General features: G+C 33.3%; 2 protein-coding genes across 2 annotated transcripts; both read left to right on the top strand.

The window, feature by feature from the left end:
• The first annotated feature begins 1,517 nt into the window (after positions 1-1,517).
• LOC115954123 (F-box/FBD/LRR-repeat protein At5g56420-like) lies at positions 1,518-7,135 on the top strand. The gene is made up of 3 exons (XM_031072025.1): positions 1,518-2,459; positions 6,570-6,734; positions 6,839-7,135. Exons 1-3 carry the CDS (start codon positions 1,518-1,520, stop codon positions 7,133-7,135), a joined length of 1,404 nt encoding a protein of 467 aa, XP_030927885.1.
• A 2,580-nt stretch (positions 7,136-9,715) lies between these two features.
• On the top strand, positions 9,716-16,234 carry LOC115954131 (F-box/FBD/LRR-repeat protein At5g56420-like). The gene is made up of 3 exons (XM_031072037.1): positions 9,716-10,654; positions 15,614-15,778; positions 15,883-16,234. The coding sequence occupies exons 1-3, from the start codon at positions 9,716-9,718 to the stop codon at positions 16,147-16,149; spliced, it is 1,371 nt and encodes a 456-aa protein (XP_030927897.1). The 3' UTR covers positions 16,150-16,234.
• Positions 16,235-22,311: the final 6,077 nt, after the last annotated feature.

Below are 22,311 nucleotides of genomic sequence, written 5' to 3' on the forward strand. Positions count from 1 at the left end.
AATCATCCTTGAGTGAATAAAATCCAAGTGGACCTGAATTGAAATACCAGTGCAGCCCCTAAGCTCTCAGACACAATACTCTTGGGTCTCGAGACACAGACAGAGGCAGAGAGTCGATCACCACTCACTTGCAACCAAACAAAGCACAACAATGGAGGAGGGCGGTGCAGCCGATCCAAATGGAAAAGGCAAAGGCGAGAACAAGGACATAACGATCTCAATCAAATTCAGCAGTAGATCAATTCTGCTCACTCTCTCACCTGACTCCACCATCACTCACCTCAAATCCTTTCTCCAACCCCTCACCAATGTCCTCACTCGTGGCCAAAAGCTCATCTTCAAAGGTTCCCTCTCTCTCTCTCTCTCTGTGAATTCTCGCTTTCTCTCTCTAGAATGAAACTTGTATCTTTGTGGATAGGGAAGGTTTTGGTCGATACGATGACATTGAGAGCATTGGAGATCATGAGTGGTGCCAAGGTCATGCTCATGGCCTCTCAGGGTTTGCACCAAGGGGCACATTCATCATACATTTCCACTAATAGGTAGAAATTAAAACCCACTACTATTTGTTATTGTATATTTAAAACAAAAGAAAATATCCAATGAAAAAAGTGCGGAAGATAAGCCAAACTCTTTTGGAGAATTGGGCAATGAAACTGAGTTGGAATTAGCTTAGGCTAATACAATTGAATCACCCTTGAGTGAAAAAAATCCAAGTGGGCCTGAATTATCAGCCAACTTTAACAAGCCCAGGTCCATCATATCTTCCCCCAAACGCTGCCGGTTTAACGCCGAAAAAAAAAATTCACAATTTTGGAGGGAATTCTAAATTCTTTACTTTGTTTCACACCAAACACAAACCCTCTCTGGTTTTTTTTTTTTGATAAGTCTCTCTGGTTTCTTTTTCTCACATCAGACACTGAAAAGCCAGTCCACCCACCAAAGCTCCGTCGTTTTGATTCCTGCCAGTGGCACAAACGGTAATTATCTACCCATTACTTTCTATCATCTTTATATAGTTCTTGTTCAGCGGTAGCGATTGTCTTGCGAGCTTAGTGCATGGAAGTTTTCAATTGATCCAAATTTGGCCAAAAAATAAAAAAACACTGTTACATTCAAAATACATGGTTTTGGAATATCTATTCTTATCTTGATTTTGGTAATGTTAGAAAAGTAAACAAGACCCAGTAGGGAAAAAGAAATGGAAAATTTGATGGTGGTGATTTTGTGTAGTGATAGGTCAGTTTAGTCAAGATTCCAAAACTTTATACTTGTTGGAATAGCTTATATTTATTTATAGTTATAACAACAAACAAAGTCTTAGTCCCAAAATTTTGGGGTCGACTATGAATTCTTGACAGATTAGTTAGGGTCGGCCATACGTTTGTGAAGTAATTTATAAAAAACTTATATTTTTAGCTGACTATTTGTATCTCACTATGTTCTTAATATAGTATCTGATAAAGCTTTTATTTATTTATTTATTTATTTTTTTTATATTAGGAATTGTTCAAACTATGGATGAAAGTGGTCTTACTCAACAACCCAAAAAGCAGAAGCTAAATGAAGAACTAGACATTGTTGACAGGAACATCAAATGCTTACATAATTTACCGGAGGAGATTCTTCGATACATCCTATCCTTACTTCCAACAAGAGATGCTATTAGAACTAGCATACTTTGTAAGAGGTGGGAATACCTATGGACGTCCATTCCCAATCTTGATTTTTTTGGTGGAATGGATCATGATAAGAGAATACTATTCATGAATTATGTGGAAAGAGTGCTTCTTCTTCGCGACTCAACTGATATAAAAAGATTCAGTCTCTCTTGTCAAGTGCTAAATGATGCATCTCATGTTAGTGCGTGGATCTACACTGCAGTAAGGTGTAATGTTCGAAAGTTGTATCTTAGCCTTTACCACTTTGAAGAACCACTTTCATTACCTCATTGCTTGTTTAAATGTGTGACATTGACAGAGCTAGAGCTTGAAATATATGGTATCCCTAAACTTCCTCCTACAGTTTGTTTCACAAATCTCAAGAGCTTAATTATTAGATATGTTACATTTTCCAATGAGTACTTAACCCAGAAGCTTTTTTCTGGACTGCCAGTCCTTGAGGAGTTGGAATTAGAGTATTGCAACTGGGTGAATATTAAGGTTGTGAGTATTTCTGCTCCAAAACTTCTTTATATTGGCATAACCGAAGACACAGAAAATCAGAATGATGAAAAGGGTTGTCAGGTCATGATTTCTGGAGTTAGTCTCAATATATTTTATTATTTGGGTGAATTCTACAATGAATACCGTGTATACAACTCATCCTCACTTGTAAATGCAACAATTGTTGTTGGTTGGTCTCTTCAGAGACAAAGGCAAGTTGCCCAGCGCATGTATATTCTTCTTACAGGGTTCTATAGAGTAAAAGAACTAATACTTGCAGACTGTGCTCTTAAGGTATGCTTTCTTCTCTCTTTATAAGGTTGTCTTTTTTGATTTTGTTTTATTTTATTTTTTATTTTTAACTTTATGAATTGCTTGCACAAATATGTATCATTTATATCAAATTGGAAAAAGGTAACCGACTAAAGGTTGAAGCTAATGTCAGAATAGCATTTTGGGCTTTCATGTTTGTTGAGTTCTGAGTCTTGTGACACATGTTTGAAGAATATTCTTACATACGAGGAAATTTTACCACGCATAATGAGTCTTGAATCCTGACCAATTAATTATATGCAGTGACTTACCCAAGCTCGAAACACTTTTTTTAACACTTAACAAAAATATTTCTTTATATAATATTCAAAACTGTTTTAACTTTTGCTTACAAGCCACTGCCTTTGTGGGTATATCTAAGCCAAAATCCCATTTAAAAATTCAATATTCCTGTCAATACTTTGGAATATTATTGAACATAAAGAGAAATTAAGAAAGGAAGAACAAAAGAGATTAACATGGTTCAGTCATTATGACCTACATTTACAACATCAAAAGTCAAATGACTATCTTTCATTCACTTGATTTATAGCACATTACAAGGCAATCCATATTTATAATGGAATTTGAAACTTGGTCAACTATTAATTTATTACATCTATTGAGTTGAGTTGGAATTTCAGATCAATATGATTGATTTCCCCAACCCCTTGATTTACCCCTACAATCAATCATTTGATTTCATCTTCACTTGGTAGAAAGTGATACTTTCCAATAACCCCTCAAGTTTTGTATTAATCTTTGATGAAATACACAACTTGCAGAAATTGAATCCAAAGCTTGGAGCTGTCTTATGAAATTATTGTACTTTTTTTGTCAAGAGCCTAGTAGCTCAATTGGCTGACACTTTTTAGTGTTTCCAACAGAGACGTCTAGGGTTCAATCCTTCCTCCCCTAGCTATGGAATTATATATAAAAAATAAAAAAATAAAACTTTTTTTTGGGAGTACAAGAAAATTAGTCAATAAAGGTGAATTTTGGTATGAACTAATTTGAAGTATTAATATAAAGAAAATATAACGAAAAAAAAAAAAAAAAGAGAGAGAGAGATTAACATTTTTTGGTCACTAAGGCCTACGTCCACAACACCAAAAGACTAATGGTGACTTCTTTTATTCACTGTGTTGATAATAAGTCTTAAGGGAACCCATATTTATAATGAGATTTACATAATTTGAAAATAAGTCAACTATCAATTTCGTGTATATTTTGAAGTTGAATTTCATATCAATATAATTGATTTCACCAATTCATTGATTTACTCTTAGGCTCGTGACAATCGATTCCTTAATTTTATCTTCAATGTGTAGAAGGTGTCAATACTTTCAAATAATTTCTTTCTAAATTAAAATGATCTCATTTTCCCTTTAATTCCAAATAAGTTTTTCATTTTGCGATTAAATTATTTAATCATTTGATTTTTGGTCTAGCAAATTAGATGAATGATTAGAATTTTTAGTTTTTATTTGTCTTTCTAATGTGGCATTATCTCTTTGCACTGGTGATGGATGTGTAGAGATTTGCAGTTGTGAAAGTCTTAGCAAAATAAATTTAACATTAAAAAAGAAAATATCTTATCAAATACTTTGTGATAAATCTCACCACACTCAAATAGAATACACAAAGGAGTTATCAATAAAAAGAAGTTTTATTGATGCTTATAACATTACACACACTTTGCTACATGCACCAGTACTCCTCACTTTTTCACTCACTGCTCTTCTCCTTACACTTATTTGCTATCTCACTACTTATTCTTGGATAGCTATATCACTTCTTCTTGAATACTACTGACTTTTTGGATGAATTGATACAATCCGTAGCTAGCCTTATATAGAGAACAACTACCATACTAAGGAGACAAGCAAGGAAACAACATCCTAAATTCCCTTGCCTAACTAGTTAAAAAAGTAGAAAAAATGGTAAAAGAAAAGTCAAGAAAGGAGCACTTCTTTGTCTTGAACTGTTCACCTATTGTCACACATGCAAAACATTGGAAAATTTTAGGCCTAATGCTCTAGAGTCGATGATGACTCTACATGATGAACTCACTAAATCAATCCAAGAGGAAGTCTCTTGGTCTATACTTTTTGCAGATGATATAATTTTAATGAATGAAACTAGAAATAGAGTTAATTCCAAGTTAGAAAATTGGACGCTTTAGAATCTAAAGACTTTCGATTAAGAAGGACTAAAACATAGTACATGGAATGTAAGTTTTGTAAAAGTAGAAACTGAACTTGATGCTCAAGAAACACTAAAGAGTGACAACTTTCAATATCTTGGACTAATAATTAATAAAGATGGAGAAATTGAAGATGATGTGAATCACAGGATAAAAACAGAATGGATGAAGTGGAGAAGCACATCAAGAGTATTGTGTGATCATAGAATACCTTTTAGGGAATAAGTATTTTAAAGTGAGTGAGTTCTATGTCTCCCTTTCCTCTACTTTTGTAACTTCTTTCCCTTGGAAATTTGTGTGGCGTTCAAAGATCCCTCCTAGGGTTGCTTTCTTCTCTTGGACCACCACTTTAGGTAAGATTTTGACTCTTGAGAACTTATGGTATAAGGGTGTTGCAGTTATTGATTGGTGCTATATGTGTAAAAAGAGTGGGGAATCGGTGAATCATCTTCTTCTTCATTGTCCTATTGCCTATGAGTTATGGTCTATGGTGTGGACCCTTTTTGGTCTCCTTTGGGTTATGCCGTATAGTGTTTTTGACTTATTTTTGAGTTGGCAAGGTTTCTTTGGTGGGCATTAGAGCATTGATTTATGGAGGGCTGTTCCTCATTGTGTCCTATGGTGTATTTGGAGAAAACGGAACTCAAGATGTTTTTAAGGGAAAGAACGGTCTATTTCAGATCTTAAATCTCTCCTCTTTCATACCTTATTGTTTTTCATGTACACTCCCGGTGTACCTTGTTTTTCTCTTTTAATACAATTCCGTTATTTATCAAAAAAAGAAATACCTATTAAGTTTAAGAGAAAATTTTAGAAGACTGTTGTATGACTATCTATGCTCTATGGTACCAAATGTTGGGCTGTTAAGAAGCAACATATTTATAAAATAAGAGTAGTTGAAATAAGAGTGGAAATGCACAGAAAAATAAGATTTAAAATGAGAAAATCCGCTTAAAAATAGGTATACCCTAGTTGATGAAAAGATAAAGGAGGGTCACTTGAGATGGTTTGATTCTTTTGAGAGGAGAGAGACTAATGCACTAGTAAGAAAAGATTAGGTGATCTAAGTTGAGGGAATGAAAAAAAGGTAAAGTATGATAAAAAATTACACTAGTAGAAGTAATAAAAAATGATATATCAATTAAGGAAGTAACAAAGAGTATGACTTTAGATAAACAGAATGGAAGAAAAGAATACATGTAGCCGATCCTAACTAATTTGTTAAGGGTCCATTGCTAACTCCTAAATTTTAGGTCTAAGGCTTTGTTGTTGCTGTTTTAAATTTGTTTGAGTCAGCTTAAGGGATAAATGGTTCCCAATATTCAAAGTCGACAGGTAAGGATACTGGGGTGTGGAAGATGAAGGAGTGGTAGCCATTAATAAGGGCGAAGCTGGTTATCAAGAAGAATTGTGACCAATTGACTCTAATGGCTCTGATATCATGAACGTCTTAGTCTTAGACAACTATTGGAAAAGGGCTCTTAAAATATTAATCGTTCTCTGTTGATACATTTGACAATATATACAAAAGAGTAAAGTATTTCCTAGTCTGGTAAAGCTGTAGAACAGAAACAGTTTTCCTGACAATTTGAACTATAGTTATATAGTAACTTCATGCTCATCCTTATTCTTATCTAACTTATTCATACACTCAATGAACGACTTATCCTGACCTCATCCAATCCTTACCACTTTGAGCCAAATACCTACATCAGTACATGATTGAAAATTACTTAAGTTCTTGTTTAATTCTAATTTTTTCTTCTTGTTGCTTATCTCATATTCATTAATCAAGCATCCATATTTGCATGCTGTTATAAATGCAGTTATCTTCTTGTATTCTTGCCACAGAAAGTCTCTTAATTATAATGCATTGCTGTTCATAGGCTTTAACATATGCAGTAGAAGTTGCAGAACTCCTACCTCATATGCCTATCTTCAAAAACTTGGAGTATTTGGCATTCGATGAATCGCTGGTTAATCTTGACAGTGTAGCACTGTTGAAGATATTGCAAAAATCTCCGTGTCTTAAGACAATGGAGTTTTATGGGGTAACTTCACTAGCACTACATTGTTTATTATCATGTATGTGTTCTATGTTATTATTCTGATTTACCGTGATGCTTAAAACATTCACTTTGTAATGATAATTTAGGAGATCAATCTATCCTTAGATTGTGAAAGGAATGATAGAATACTGGATCCAGTGCCGCCATGTTTCTTGTCACAGCTCAATTGCATTAAAGTTTGTAATTATGAGGGAGACGAGAAGGAGCTATCTGCTGTAAAGATTTTGCTCAAGAATGCAGTGGCCTTGGACAAAATGGTCATAACTTGTTCACATCATTTTGTAGAGGACTTAGAGAATCTGAAGAAGGTTCACGAACAGTTATTGAAGCTACGCAGAGGGTCAAAACATTGTGAATTGGTTTTTGATTTGTACCTTTCTTGAGCTTTTACCTCCAGAAAAGCCATTAATTCCTATTTCATTATACTTCGAACTTCAAAAACTAAATTCCCTTTTTTCCTGTCTTGACCTTCTATGTACCCATGTAACTTGCTATTATGTAATGATCTTGTTTGTTAATTGATAATATAGTTTTGAATTGTCCAATCTATAAGCTTACGCTCAATATATGTGTAGTACAGTACCTACTAGTTATGAAGCTAAAACAGATGGAATAAATTCTAGCTACTAAAAGGAAGAAAATACGACTATCATATGGTCTAATTGAGAAGATGGGGTAATGAGTAGGAAGTTATGAACAATTTCCTTTTGACTTTCTAGGTTTCTTTGTATTATTGGTGATAAAATATATTTGGTTTCAATTTAGGCTACTGGTTATTAGCATGAATATATGACAAATGAACGCCCATTTGAGAGGGCACACTATTATAGTAACAATAAGTAGCCTCGATGCACATGTAGTGAGATCTATGTGATATGGGAATCCCTATAAATCGATTCTTTAAAATTCTTCTTTCTATTACTGCTTTATGTTGAATATTGACGCTAGAGTTTTAGGCTTGCTGAGAATGCAGTGACCATTTAGGCAACATTGTCTTTGTCTGTGCAGCTAGGGATCTTCTTGGTTAGGCAATTTGGCAATTTGGGTATATACACATGTAGAACCCACATATTGTGAGAGACAAGCATATAAGTTTTTTTTGATAAGAAACTTGTAATTTTATTAAAACGAAGATAAATTCAATACATCATGAGCAATAGCTGACTCAATCAGCGATGGACTTTCTTCTATTCATGTTATAAAATTATCACTATTGACTATATCTTTGGCATGCTTTGCCAATATATGAGCTGGCCTATTGCCTTGATGCCTAACATGAGATACTTGAGCTAATCGAAAATCCTGAAACTTAAGAGATACCCTGGCCAAGATATTTGAGATAATTATAGGTGGTGTACATCACCCCAAAAGAGTATCAGATACAATTTTGGAGTCACATTCAAAGATCACTTCCCTTATACCCACATCCCAAGCAAACGAAACCCCAACCTCCATAGCTTTTGCTTCAATCTCCAAGGGTCCCAGCGGTCGGTGAATTTGTTTGCTTGCTATTACCTCTCCTTCATAGTCTCGGATCACAACACTCACCCCAGCTTGGCAAGATTGACTAAAAACCGCCCCATCCACATTCACCTTGTAGCTAGGTGCAATTGGAACTGCCCAAATTTCTTGCATGTCTTCCTTTGGCTAGGAAATAGAGTGATTTGCTATTTGAAATTTATCCAGCAACACCTGAGCTCTCTGCACTACCAGATTCGCAGATTGTTGTGAGCTCCCATGTTTCGATTATGCCACATACTCCATGCAATCATAAATAGCATCTCTAAAAAGTCATTCACCACATGCTAGATAACTATATAGGATAATTAATTCCCCCCAATATCCTTAAAAAATATTTTTTTTTCCTCCCCAATAAGTTATTATTGATGATAATTTAAGCTAGATCATGTTGCATTTATTTTTTGTTTGGACTGTTTCTAATTTTGCCTTAACAAAATGCATATATGTGATAGCCCAACAATAATAACATCCTTTAAAGTACCTCATATTTGTGGTTTGAACTCTTCTTCCACTTCTCTCACTATTTACTTATTAAAAAAAAAAAAAAAATATATATATATATATTATTCAGCCAAAAAAAAAAAAAAAAAAAGACAACAACTGAATCATCCTTTAGTTGAGTGAATATTTTCTCAAAAAAAAAAAAAGTTGAGTGAATAAAATCCAAGTAGGCCTGAATTGTCAGCCAATTTTGACAAGCCCAGGTCCATCACATCTTATCCCCAAAACGCTGTCGTTTTAAAAACCCATTTCACCGTCAATTTGGAGGGAATTCTTTACCTTGTTTCCCACCAAACCAAAAACCCTCTCTGCTTTCTTTTCTTCTCACATCAAACACTGAAACGCCACTCCACTCCACCGACGTCGTTTTGGTTCCTGCCAGTGGCACAAACGGTAATTATCTACCCATTTCTTTACCATCTTTATATACTATTATTATACTTCTTGTTCAGTGTTTATCTTGTGTTCTTAGTGCATTGAAGTTTTCAATTGATCCAAATTTGGCCAAAACATAAACAAATTGTTACAATCAAAATACATGGGTTTTTTTTTGGTATATCTGTTCTTTTCTTGATTTTGGTAATAATGTTAGAAATGTAAACAAGACCCTGTAGGGAAAAAAAATGGAAAGTTTAATGGGGTGATTTTGTATAGGTCTGTCTAGTCAATGGGGGTAGTAATGGAAAATTTAATGGGGTAATAATGTTAGAAATGTAAACATTATACTTTCTGGAATGTTTCATGTTCATAGCTACAACAACAACAAACAAAGCCTTAGTCCCAAAATTTTGGGTTTGACTATGGATTCTCAACAGATTAGTTAAGGTCGGCCATATGTTTGTAAAATAACTTATAAAAAACTTATATTTTTGGCTGACTATTTGTATCTCACTATGTTCTTAATATTGTATTTATATTATATTAAAGGAATTGTTCAAACTATGGATGAAAGTGGTCTTACTCAACAACCCAAAAAGCAGAAGCTAAACGATGAACGGGACGTTGTTGACAGGAACATCAAATACTTACATAATTTGCCGGAGGAGATTCTTCGATACATCCTATCCTTACTTCCAACAAAAGATGCTATTAGAACTAGCGTACTTTGCAAGAGGTGGGAATACCTTTGGACCTCCATTCCCAATCTTGATTTTAAAGGGTTGGAGCTGGCTAAGAGAAAGCATTTCATGAATTTTGTGGAAAGAGTGCTTCTTCTTCGCGACTCGTCTGATATAAAAACATTCACTCTCTCTTGTCATGTGCTACGTGATGCATCTCATGTAAGTGCGTGGATCTCTGCTGCAGTAAGGCGTAATGTTCAACGGCTGTATATTAGCCTTTGCAATTTCAGAAAACCATTTTCATTGCCTCATAGCTTGTTTACTTGTATGACACTGACAGAGTTAGAACTTGAAATGCCTTGTATCCTCAAACTTCCTCCTACAATTTGCTTCACAAATCTCAAGACCTTAAATTTTGGGTTTGTTACATTTACGAAAGAGCACTCAACCGAGAAGCTTTTTTCTGGGCTGCCAGTCCTTGAGGAGTTGGAATTAAATAATTGCTACTGGGTGAATCTTAAGGTTGTGAGTATTTCTGCTCCAAAGCTTCTTTCAATTCGTATAGTTGAAGATAGGGAAAATCAGAATGATGAAAATGGTTGTCAGGTCATGATTTCTGGAGTTAGCCTCAATTACTTTTGTTATGTTGGTGAATTCTACAATGAATTCCATGTACACAACTCACCCTCACTTGGAGAGGCATCAGTTCTTGCTAGTTGGTATTATGAGAGAAAAAAACAAATTTCCCACCGCATGTATATGCTTGTTACAGGGTTCTCTAGTGTAAAAGAACTAACACTTGTATTCTGTGCTGTTGAGGTATGCTTTCTTCTCTCTTTATAAGCTTGTTTATTGTTTTTCTTTTTGTTTTTTTATTTTTATTTTTTAACTGTATCAAGTGTTTAATTCCTCCTTTGCATTGCTTGCATAATTATGTATCATTTACATTAAACTGGAAAAGGTAACTGATTAAAGGTTGAAGCTAATGTCAGAATAGCATTTTGTGCTTTCATGTTTGTTGTGTTTTGAATCTTGTGATGCATGTTTGAAGCATATTCTTATGGATGAGGAAATTTTATCACATAATGAGTCTTGGCCCCTGAGTCCTGAACAATTAATTATATGCAAATAAAACTTACCTAAGTTTAAACACTATGTTTAACACTTGAACAAACATTTCATCATATAGTAATCAATTTTTTTCTTAACTTCTGCTTACAAGCCACTGCCTTTGTTAGTATCTAAGCCAGAATCCCATATAAAAGTTCAATATACCTTTTAAAACTTGGAATATTATTGAACATAAAAGAGAAATTCAGAAAGGAAGAACAAGAGATTATAATGATGCAGTCATTAAGACCTACGTCAACAACATTGAAAGTCAAATGGCTATATCTTTCATTCACTTGATTTACAACACATTACAAGGCAATCCATATTTATAATGGAATTTCAAAATTTTGAAAATACTTCAACTATACATTTATTACATGTATATTTTGAGTTGAGTTGGAATTTTAGATCAATAAAATTGATGGTCAAGCAAATTAGATGAATGATGAGAATTTTTAGTTTTTATTTGCCTTTCTAACATGGCATTATCTCTTTGCACTAGTGATAGATGAACTAACTAAATTGATCCAAGGGAAAGTCCCTTCATCTATATTTTTTTGCAAATGATATAGTTTTTAGTGGATTAAACTAGAAATGGAATTAATGCCAATTTAGAAATTTGGCGAGACGTTCTATAATCTAAAGGCTTTTAATTAAGTAGCACTAAAACACAGTACATGGAATGTAAGTTTAGTAAAAGTGAAATAGAAACGAAGGAGCGGCAAGAATTGATGGTGAAGAGATACTAAAGAGTGACAACTTTCTATATCTTGGATCAACAATTCAAAAAGATGGGGAGATTGAAGAGGATGTGAATCATGGGATAAGAGCAGGGTAAGTGGAGAAGTGTATCAAGAGTATTGTATGGTCATAGAATTAAGTTAAAAGGAAATTTTTATAAGATTGCTTTCATTATCTACCCATTTCTTTACCTTCTTTATATACTAGTGTAAACAAGACCCAAAAAAATACATGGTTTTGGAATTTCTGTTCTTTTCTTGATTTTGGTAATAATCTTAGAAATGTAAACAAGACCCAGTAGGGAAATTTTTTTTTAAAAAATATTTAATGGTGGTGATTTTGTATAATGATAGGTCAGTCTAGTCAAGATTCCAAAAAGCTATACTTGTTGGAATAGCTCATGTTTATAGCTATAAAAACAAAATCCAAAATTTTGGGGTTGGCTATGGATTCTCGATAGATTAGTTAGGGTCTGCCATATGTTTATGAAGTAGCTTATGAAAAACTTATGTTTTTAGCTATTTTGCATCTCACTATGTTCTTAATATAGCAGCTGTTTCTGGGTCTTGTATCTGATAAAGCATTTTGTATATTAAAGGAATTGTTCAAACTATGGATGGAAGCGGTCTTACTCAACAATCCAAAAAGCAGAAGCTAAATGAAGAACTAGACGTTGTTGACAGGAACATCAAATGCTTACATAATTTACCGGAGGAGATTCTTCGATACATCCTATCCCTACTTCCAACAAAAGATGCTATTAGAACTAGCGTACTTTGCAAGAGGTGGGAATACCTCTGGACCTCCATTCCCAATCTTCATTTTAATGGGTCGGAGCTGGCTAAGAGAAAGCATTTCATGAATTTTGTGGAAAGAGTGCTTCTTCTTCGCGACTCTTCTGATATAAAAACATTCACTCTCTATTGTGATGTGCTACGTGATGCATCTCATGTAAGTGCGTGGATCTCTGCTGCAGTAAGGCGTAATGTTCAACGGCTGTATATTAGCCTTTGCAATTTCAGAAAACCATTTTCATTGCCTCATAGCTTGTTTACTTGTATGACACTGACAGAGTTAGAACTTGAAATGCCTTGTATCCTCAAACTTCCTTCTACAATTTGCTTCACAAATCTCAAGGCCTTAAATTTTAGCTATGTTACATTACGAAAGAGCACTCAACCGAGAAGCTTTTTTCTGGGCTGCCAGTCCTTGAGGAGTTGGATTTACAGAATTGCTACTGGGTGAATCTTAAGGTTGTGAGTATTTCTGCTCCAAAGCTTCTTTCAATTCGTATAATTGAAGATAGGGAAAATCAGAATGATGAAAATGGTTGTCAGGTCATGATTTCTGGAGTTAGCCTCAATTACTTTCATTATGTTGGTGAATTCTACAATGAATACCATGTACACAACTCACCCTCACTTGTAGAGGCATCAGTTCTTGCTAGTTGGTATAATGAGAGAAAAAGACAAATTGCCCACCACATGTATATGCTTCTTACAGGGTTCTCTAGTGTAAAAAAACTAAAACTTTCAAACTGTGCTGTTGAGGTAGGCTTTCTTCTCTCTTTATAAGCTTGTTTATTGTTTTGTTTACTTTATTTTTTATTTTATTTTTAACCGTATCAAGTGTTTAATTCCTCCTTTGCATTGCTTGCATAATTATGTATCATTTACATTAAATCGGAAAAGGTAACTGATTAAAGGTTGAAGCTAATGTCAGAATAGCATTTTGTGCTTTCATGTTTGTTGAGTTTTGAATCTCATGATACATGTTTGAAGAATATTCTTATGGATGAGGAAATTTTATCACATAATGAGTCTTGACCCCCGAGTCCTGAACAATTAATTATATGCGAATAAAACTTACCTAAGTTTAAACACTATGTTTAACACTTGAACAAACATTTCATCATATAGTAATCAATTTTTTTTCTTAACTTTTGCTTAAAAGCCGCTGCCTTTGTTGGTATCTAAGCCAAAATCCCATATAAAAGTTCAATGTACCTTTTAAAACTTGGAATATTATTGAACATAAAAGAGAAATTCAGAAAGGAAGAACAAAAGAGATTATAATGGTGCAGTCATTAAGAGCTACATCCACCACATCAAAAGTCAAATGGCTATATCTTTCATTCACTTGATTTATAACACATTACAAGGCAATCCATATTTATAATGGAATTTCCAAAATTTGAAAATAGGTCAACTATAAATTTATTACATGTATATTTTGAGTTGAGTTGGAATTTTAGATCAATAAAATTGATGGTCAAGCAAATTAGATGAAGGATGAGAATTTTTAGTTTTTATTTGCCTTTCTAACATGGCATTATCTCTTTGCACTAGTGATAGATGAACTAACTAAATTGATCCAAGGGAAAGTCCCTTCATCTATATTTTTTGCAGATGATATAGTTTTTAGTGGATTAAACTAGAAATAGAGTTAATGCCAAGTTACAAATTTGGCGAGACGCTCTATAATCTAAAGGCTTTTAATTAAGTAGCACTAAAACAGAGTATATGGAATGTAAGTTTAGTAAAAGTGAAATAGAAACGAAGGAGCGGCAAGAATTGATGGTGAAGAGATACTAAAGAGTGACAACTTTCTATATCTTGGATCAACAATTCATACTATATCTTGGATCAACAATTCATAAAGATGGGGAGATTGAAGAGAATGTGAATCATCGGATAAGAGTAGGGTAAGTGGAGAAGTGTATTAGGAGTATTGTACGATCATAGAATTAAGTTAAAAGGAAATTTTTATAAGATTGCTACTGAACCAGTTATTCTCTATGGTAGCAAATGAAATGTTGGGCTGTTAAGTTGCAACATATTCACAAAATAAGTGTAGTGAAATGAGAATGTTAAGATGAATAAGTAAAAATACATGAAAAGATAAGATTCGAAATGAGCAAATCCACTTTAAGATAAGGGTAGCTCTTATTGATGAAAAGATGAGTGAGAGTGGCTTGAAATGGTTTGGTCATTTTTAGAGGAGAGTGACTAATGCACCAGTTTAAAAAAGTAAGTTGATCCAAGTTGAAAGAATGAAAAAAGGTAGAGTTTGACCAAAAATAACATTAGTGAAAGGAATAAAAAAAAAAAGCATGTCCATTAAGTAATAGTAAGAATGACTTTAGATAAAATATAATAGAGGAAAAGAATAAATGTGGCTAAGGGATACATAGTTCCCAATGTTCAAAGTTTACAGGTAGGGATACTGGGGTGTGGAAGATGAAGTAGTGGTAGCCATTAACAAGGGTTAAGCTGGTCATCAAGAAGAATGGTGAGCAATTGACTCTAATGGCTCTGATATAAATGTCTTAGACAACTATTGGAAAAAGGCTGTTAAAGTATTAGCAGTTCTCTGTTGATACATTTGACAATATATACAAAAGAGTAAGATAGGTATTTCCTAGTCTGGTAAAGCTATATAACAGAAACAGCTTTTCTGACAATTTGAACTACAGTTATATGGATCCATATGCTAAATGAATGACCTATCATTCCTGACCTCATCCAATATCTATTGGAAAAAGGCTGTTAAAGTATTAGCAGTTCTCTGTTGATAAATTTGACAATATATACAAAAGAGTAAGATAGGTATTTCCTAGTCTGGTAAAGCTATATAACAGAAACAGCTTTTCTGACAATTTGAACTACAGTTATATGGATCCATATGCTAAATGAATGACCTATCATTCCTGACCTCATCCAATATCTTACAACCTGAGCCAAATACCTACATCAGTAAATGATTGGAAATTAAATTACTTAAGTTTAATGTTTTTAATCTTCTTGTTGCTTATCTCATATTCATTAATCAAGCATCCATATTTGCACGCTTTTATAATTGCAATTGCCTTCTTATATTCTTGCCACAGAAAGTCTCTTAATTATGATGCATTGTTGTTCATAGGTTTTAACATATGCAGTAGAAGTTGTAGAACTCCTACCTCATTTGCCTATCTTCAATAATTTGGAGTATTTGGCATTGGAAGAATGGTCAGTTAATCTCGACAGTGTAGCACTGTTGAAGATATTGCAAAAATCTCCCCGTCTTAAGACAATGGTATTTAGTGAGGTAACTTCACCAGCACTACATTGTTTATTATCCTGTATGTGTTCTATATTATTTTTCTGATTTCCCATGATGGTTTAAACATTCACTTTGTAATGATAATTTAGGGGATCAGCCTGTCCTCAGATTATGAAAGAAATGATAGAATACTGGATCCAGTGCCTCCATGTTTCTTGTCACAGCTCAATTGCATCGAAGTCTATGATTATGAGGGAGACGAGAAGGAGCTATCTGCTGTAAAGATTTTGCTCAAGAATGCAGTGGTCTTGGAAGAATTAGTCATATCTTGTTCACAGCAGAACCAGAAGAAGGTTCATGAACAGTTATTAAAGCTACCCAGAGGGTCAAAACATTTTGAATTGGTTTTTGATTAGAACCTTTCTTGAGCTTTTACGTCCAGAGAAGCCACTAATTCCTATTTCATTATACTTCGAATTTGAAGAACTGATTTCCCTTTTTTCCTGTCTTGACCTTCTACATACCTATGTAACTTGCTATTATGTAATGTTTTTTTGTTTTTTTTGTTTTGTTATTTGATAATATATTTTTGAATTGTCCAAGCTATAAGCTTACACTCAATTTATGTGTAGTACAGTACTTACGAGTTATGAAGCTAAACAGATGGAATAAATTCTGGCTACTAAGGAATAAAATAAATGGGTTTGCTCAAAATATGACTATTATATGGTCTAATTGAGAAGATGGGGTAATGAGTAGGAAGCTATGAACAATTTCCCTTCAACTTTCTAGCTTTCTTGGTATTATTGTCGATAAAATATACTTGGCTTCAATTTAGGCTACTGGTTATTGTATGAAGATATGACCTTCCTGGGCTTGTTCTCAAAAAAGCCATAAATAAATATTTCTTGGAACATGAAAAATTTGTCTAGTTATTTCATTATACCTTGAACTTGAAAGACTTATTTCCTGTTTTTTCCTCACTTGATGTTCTACCTATGTAACTTGCTGGTATCTGATAATCCTTTTTGTTATTTGGTGATGATTAGTTATCCTCCAAGCTATATGCTTATGTTTGATTTATGTGTTTAGTGTAGTGTTTTTTTATTTTTTATTTTGGGAAAATCTAGTGCAGTCTTAGATGGTTGGTTGAATTGTTTTTCTATGAAATGCTTACTTGTGAGGTGAAGACTATTTGATACTGTTTTGGGGGTTGTGTCTATTTTTTAAGGATTGTTTTAGATTAAAAAAAATAAAGTTTCTTAGAAAAGAAAAAGAAAAAGATGTTACAACTAATATAGATATAGAATAATAATAAATAAATAAAAAACTAATATACATTTGTGCTAAAACTTTTGCTAATAATGAAATTAGGCACTGTGACTGAGTATAGTTGTTGTTAGTGTTACTTGTCGTTTAGCTGTTACTTTTTACCATGAAAGTTTTGTAATCTGGTTATATATAGGTTCTCATTAAAATTGTGTCGAATTGCTCTTCACTTTATTCAATGAATTATACATAATTAATAATGTCAATCTAAGAGAAAAATTCTAGGATCATAAAATTTTTAACCACAACTTTGATGCAACAAACACTCAAAGTCTGCAATGTCCGAGTTGTGATAGAGTTATGGCAAAAAAAAGTTGTGGCAATTGAGAATCACTCGAATTGGAATCTTCAAACCCTAGTCTATCAGGCATTATAATAGTATTATTGAGAGGTGAAGGTTCACTAGTGTGGGCCTTGGGCACACTAGTTTGAAGGAGTGTTTGGTAGCTGTAGAAGTGCGGGAAGCCCATTTTGCAAGAGTGCTGGGCTATTCTTGCCTTGCAATGAACTCCACCCACCAGTTGTGCCACAAGGACCACAACCTATGCGACACATGTTATGGTCAAAAAAGGGAAGAAATTAAAAAGGCCCACATTGTGTAATTTATGACACCAATTTTTATTATTATATAGAACGGGATTATTATTATTATTTTTTTAAAGAGTTTCAATTTACTCTTAATAATAACTTTTTAATATTAGACTAAGAAATCAATTGGTTTTTGGTGTAGGCAGGATTGAATCCCAGATTTTTTATTCAACCATAAAAAACTTTACCTGTTAAGTTAACTGGAATCCACAAAACAATATTATCATCTAATCTATATTTCATAAGAATGTGATTCTTTGGTGTCTAGTTTTTGTTTTGTCAAAACTAGCCCTAGTAAATAATTAAAAAGTCTTCTAAAATAATAAGGATGACATATTAGTAATTGTACCAATTTCAATTTATCCATTTTTTTATAATTCAATTGTCACAACTCACAACAATTGGGGAAGGGGCAATTTGAATCCTAACTACAAGACTTTTGTACATGTTTCACAAACACTTAATTTTACATGTTTCCCTTAATTGTATTTTTGGTAATTTAAATTTACTATGACTCCACTACATATCTCACAACCCCTTAATTGTATATGTTTCTTAATTGTCTTTAACTTCTCCTAATACTCTTAACCATTTAAAATTATTATCCATTAATCTCCTTCATTTTGTGCTTATATGTAGATCCCCTCTAATTGAAATTTTCAATTCCCTCTAATTTTTATTCACATGTCATTTATTTGATTTTTAAATGTCACATATCTTACATTTATATAAAAAAATTAAAGGGAAATGGAGGTTTCAATGAGAGGTGATCTCATCCTGTATATATTAACCAATGTGTGTGCTATATTAAATTGTTTAGGAAGTGATTTTTAAAATTTTATTTTTATTTCATTTCGTTCATTTTATTTCAAAAAATTTAAACAAAGAGCATGTATAAACTATAAAGAGACTAATATAAATTTGAATCTGTAACTTTGTACTGCACACCAATAAAACAAATAACCTGAAAAATAAAATAAAATGACAAGTTCTAATGGTCATGTAAAAAAAATTAATTTTAATATTAGGTTATTTATTTTTATTGGTGTAGAGTTTTTGTTTCTTAAAAAAAAAGCTACGACGAGAGTATCAGATAATTTCCCGTTTAAAACAAAAAAAAAAAAAAACACATTTTTTTAATAGTTTTTTCACAAGCCTTAATGTGACTATTTGATTGGAATTTAATAAAAGTGTAATCCGTGATGGACCCACCTTAAATGATGACAATTTTTTTTTCTTACTAGAAATCAATCCCAACTTATTACTTTATTATACAGGAAAAAGAAAAAAGGTTATGAAAAATGTTTATCCTAAATTGTAAAGCCATACCCTTGAAATTTATGCTCATTTTATGTTACAGGGGATTATGTTGCAAATTTATTAAATGGACCTTCTTTTTGTTTTTTCGTAGTAAAGTAATTTATTAAAAAAAAAAAAAATGAAGGCTACTGACTCTTTTGACAGTCCAAAGACTCCAAACAAAAGAAAATACTATTACAACTTCTTGTAATTATTTTTTCCTTACACTTTTATTCATTTGATTAAAATTATAAAAAAAAAAAATTCTTCTAATGGGATATAGAATTATTGTCATTTCATCAGACAATTGTGGGATATACAAATTGTGGCTTTTAATATCCTCTTTCTAATTGGAGCATGATCCAACAAGCAAAAAAAAAAAAAGACGTAAACGCACTCTTAGTCCTTACATTTTGGCTTTTTTTCATTTTAGTCCCTATATTTTCATTTTATCACTTTTAGTCCCTAAATCAATTAACGCGTGTTATTTTCGTCCTTTCCATCAGTCAACAGACAGAAACATCTTAGACAACTAACAGTGGAATTAAGATATTATTAAAAAAGCCACATCAGATAAAATAATAATAAAATTTCTAACCTTCTTATTTTTTAAAAAAGAAAAGAAAATAATTAAATTAATTTTGTTTCTCTTTTTTTGGGAAGAACATGAAGAATCTAGAACATGTGTTCTTCCCCATTAATCATGTTCGTCATTTTCTTCCCAGCAAACCTTGCCCAGAAATTTAAAAAATCAATATATTTTTTTTCTCTTTTCTTGTATTTCCTTAGCAACAAAACCCATAAAAATAAGTCAGATTTACAAACACAAAGACATGCCCACAGATTTACAAAACACAAAGACATTCAACAATTATTCTGTCATTCTTTCACATTCCCATTACAAACACAAAGGCCTGATTCAAAATACCTTCAACAAACCCCAAGTCCTTACACGCCTTAATCCAAATTTACAGACCCAAGCAAACCCAAATGGCAAAAACCCAATCTAACAATCTAGATTGAAGATAGAGAAAGGGGATAGATCTGAGTATGTTCAGATCAAGGAGAGAGAACCAGGATGACTATGGTTGGCCATGGAGGCTCGGGTTGGAGGAGAGATGGTGAGAGAAAGAGAAAGAAGATTCTAGAGAAGATGAGGAAAAATGGTTGCGTACAACAACAACGACAACAACAACCACTGCGTACAATCGAGCTCTACTGTCATTGGCCCTGCGTCGTGCTGTTGCCAACCATACCGCCGCTAGCAACCGATCACAGCATCTCTTTAACCCAAATCAAGCCGATCTCAGCCTCTTTGATTATGGTTTGGTTTCGGAGTGAATGAGTTGGGTGCTTTGCTGAGTTTCTATTCTCTTGCTTGGGTTTGATCTTCATGTTCTTTGATTCGGTGGTGTTTTTTTTTTTTTTTTTTTTTTTTTTCAATGGGTTTTTTTGTGTTTGTTTGCCAAGAAAATTTATGGGTTTGAAGGCTAAGGTTTGCTTTACTGGGGATATGGGTTTGGGGTTTGGTTAGGATTTGGGTTTAGGGTTTGTTTTTTGTTGGAGATTGATTATAGGGAAGAACACTAGGGAAGAATACAAAGACCATGTGTAACGACCCTGCCCCAACAGTGTAGATATTGTCCGCTTTGGGGCCCATACCCCTCACGATTTTGTTCTCCCTCAAAGCTCTCAAAGCACATAGCAGTGGGGGAAAATACCTCTACACATTAAAGGGAGGTCATTCTTTATAAACACATTCTCATGTGCTTTCCTAGGCGATGTGGGATTCCATGGAATGCAAGACCCCTCCTTTTGGGTCACTATAATCCACTCCCCTTATGAGCACGCGTGTCCTCACGTGTGAGACCCACACTTCTGGCTAGGGCATGGCTCTGATACCATATGTAATGACCTCGTCCCAATTGTATAGATATTGTCTGCTTTGGGACCCATACCTTTCACGATTTTGTTCTCCCTCAAAGCCCTCAAAGCACACAGCAGTGGGGAAAAAGGCATCTACACATTAAAGGGAGGTCATTTCTTATAAACACATTCTCATGTGCTTCCCTAGGCAATGTGAGATTCCATGGAATGCAAGACCCCCCTTTTGGGTCACTACAACATGAACATGTTCTTTTGAAAAAAAATAATGAAAAGAAAGAAAAAAAAAAGACAAGAAAGATATTTAATTAATTTATTTTGTTTTGATGTGTTTGGTTATAAAGAAAGTACAAGAAAGGAAAAGAAAATGATAAGAAAATAAGGATTAATTTGGTAAGAATATAAATCATATACGGGGAAGAACATAAAGAACATGAATATGTTCTTCTGAAAAAAAAAAAAAAAAAGATTGGAATAAAAAAAATTCATTTTAACTAAAAGAAAGTAAAATTTTTGTTTGAAAGAAAATAATTTTTTTTTGTTTTTTTTTATTTTTTAATTAAAATTGAGTAATTAATTTTTTTTTTAATTTTGGCATTTAAAAAATGCCAAATAATTTTTTTAATAATATTTTAATGCCCACGTCAGCCACGTCAGCTTTTCCTGCTAGTTGGCTGACGGTAAGGATTTAAATGTCACGAGTTAATTGGTTTAGGGACTAAAAGTGGTAAAAATAAAATGTAGAGACCAAAATAGAAAAAAGTACAAAAATGTAAGAACTGAAAATACATTTATGACAAAAAAAAAAAAAAAACTCCTAGAACTTCTAATAATTTTCTGCAAAGAATTAGGGAATTTGAACTTTTAGGAAAATTGAAAACTGATGACTCATGATTGATTTGATAGATTGTTTAGATTTTGTGCCACACGGCCACCTTGGCAGTTTTAAGTCCAAATTTAAATCCTGTGTGAGTGGAGCCAAATCAAGCCATAGAGCACAGACTCCTCATAGCTCGTTTGAAAATTAACAAGTTACAAAATAAGATTGAGTTTAGTCTTTCCTAATGAATCTTGATGGAGTATGTTCCTCTTGATTGGTTAAGTCCAAAACCGAGGCTTCGCGTGGAAAGAACAAAACCTTGAGGGATTAAGAGAGCCTTCGGTCATATGTTTGTGAAGTAACTTATAAAAAACTTATATTTTTAGCAGACTATTTGTGTCTCACCATGTTCTTAATATAGTATCTGATAAAGTATTTTTTATATTAGGAATTGTTCAAACTATGGGTGAAAGTGGTCTTACTCGACAACCCAAAAAGCAGAAGCTAAATGAAGAACTAGACATTGTTGACAGGAACATCAAATGCTCATAATTTACCGGAGGAGATTCTTCGATACATCCTATCCTTACTTACTACAAGAGATGCTATTTGAACTAGCATACTTTGTAAGAGGTGGGAATACCTATGGATGTCCATT

Source organism: Quercus lobata, chromosome 1, assembly GCF_001633185.2.
Source record: "Quercus lobata isolate SW786 chromosome 1, ValleyOak3.0 Primary Assembly, whole genome shotgun sequence".
Taxonomy (NCBI): Eukaryota; Viridiplantae; Streptophyta; class Magnoliopsida; order Fagales; family Fagaceae; genus Quercus; species Quercus lobata.

Coding starts and splice junctions, on each gene's coding strand:
- LOC115954123 (XM_031072025.1), top strand. CDS start 1,518: ATGGATGAAAGTGGTCTTACTCAACAACCCAAAAAGCAGAAGCTAAAT. Junction 2,460..6,569: donor TTGCAGACTGTGCTCTTAAG/GTATGCTTTCTT, acceptor TGCTGTTCATAG/GCTTTAACATATGCAGTAGA. Junction 6,735..6,838: donor AGACAATGGAGTTTTATGGG/GTAACTTCACTA, acceptor ATGATAATTTAG/GAGATCAATCTATCCTTAGA.
- LOC115954131 (XM_031072037.1), top strand. CDS start 9,716: ATGGATGAAAGTGGTCTTACTCAACAACCCAAAAAGCAGAAGCTAAAC. Junction 10,655..15,613: donor TTGTATTCTGTGCTGTTGAG/GTATGCTTTCTT, acceptor TGTTGTTCATAG/GTTTTAACATATGCAGTAGA. Junction 15,779..15,882: donor AGACAATGGTATTTAGTGAG/GTAACTTCACCA, acceptor ATGATAATTTAG/GGGATCAGCCTGTCCTCAGA.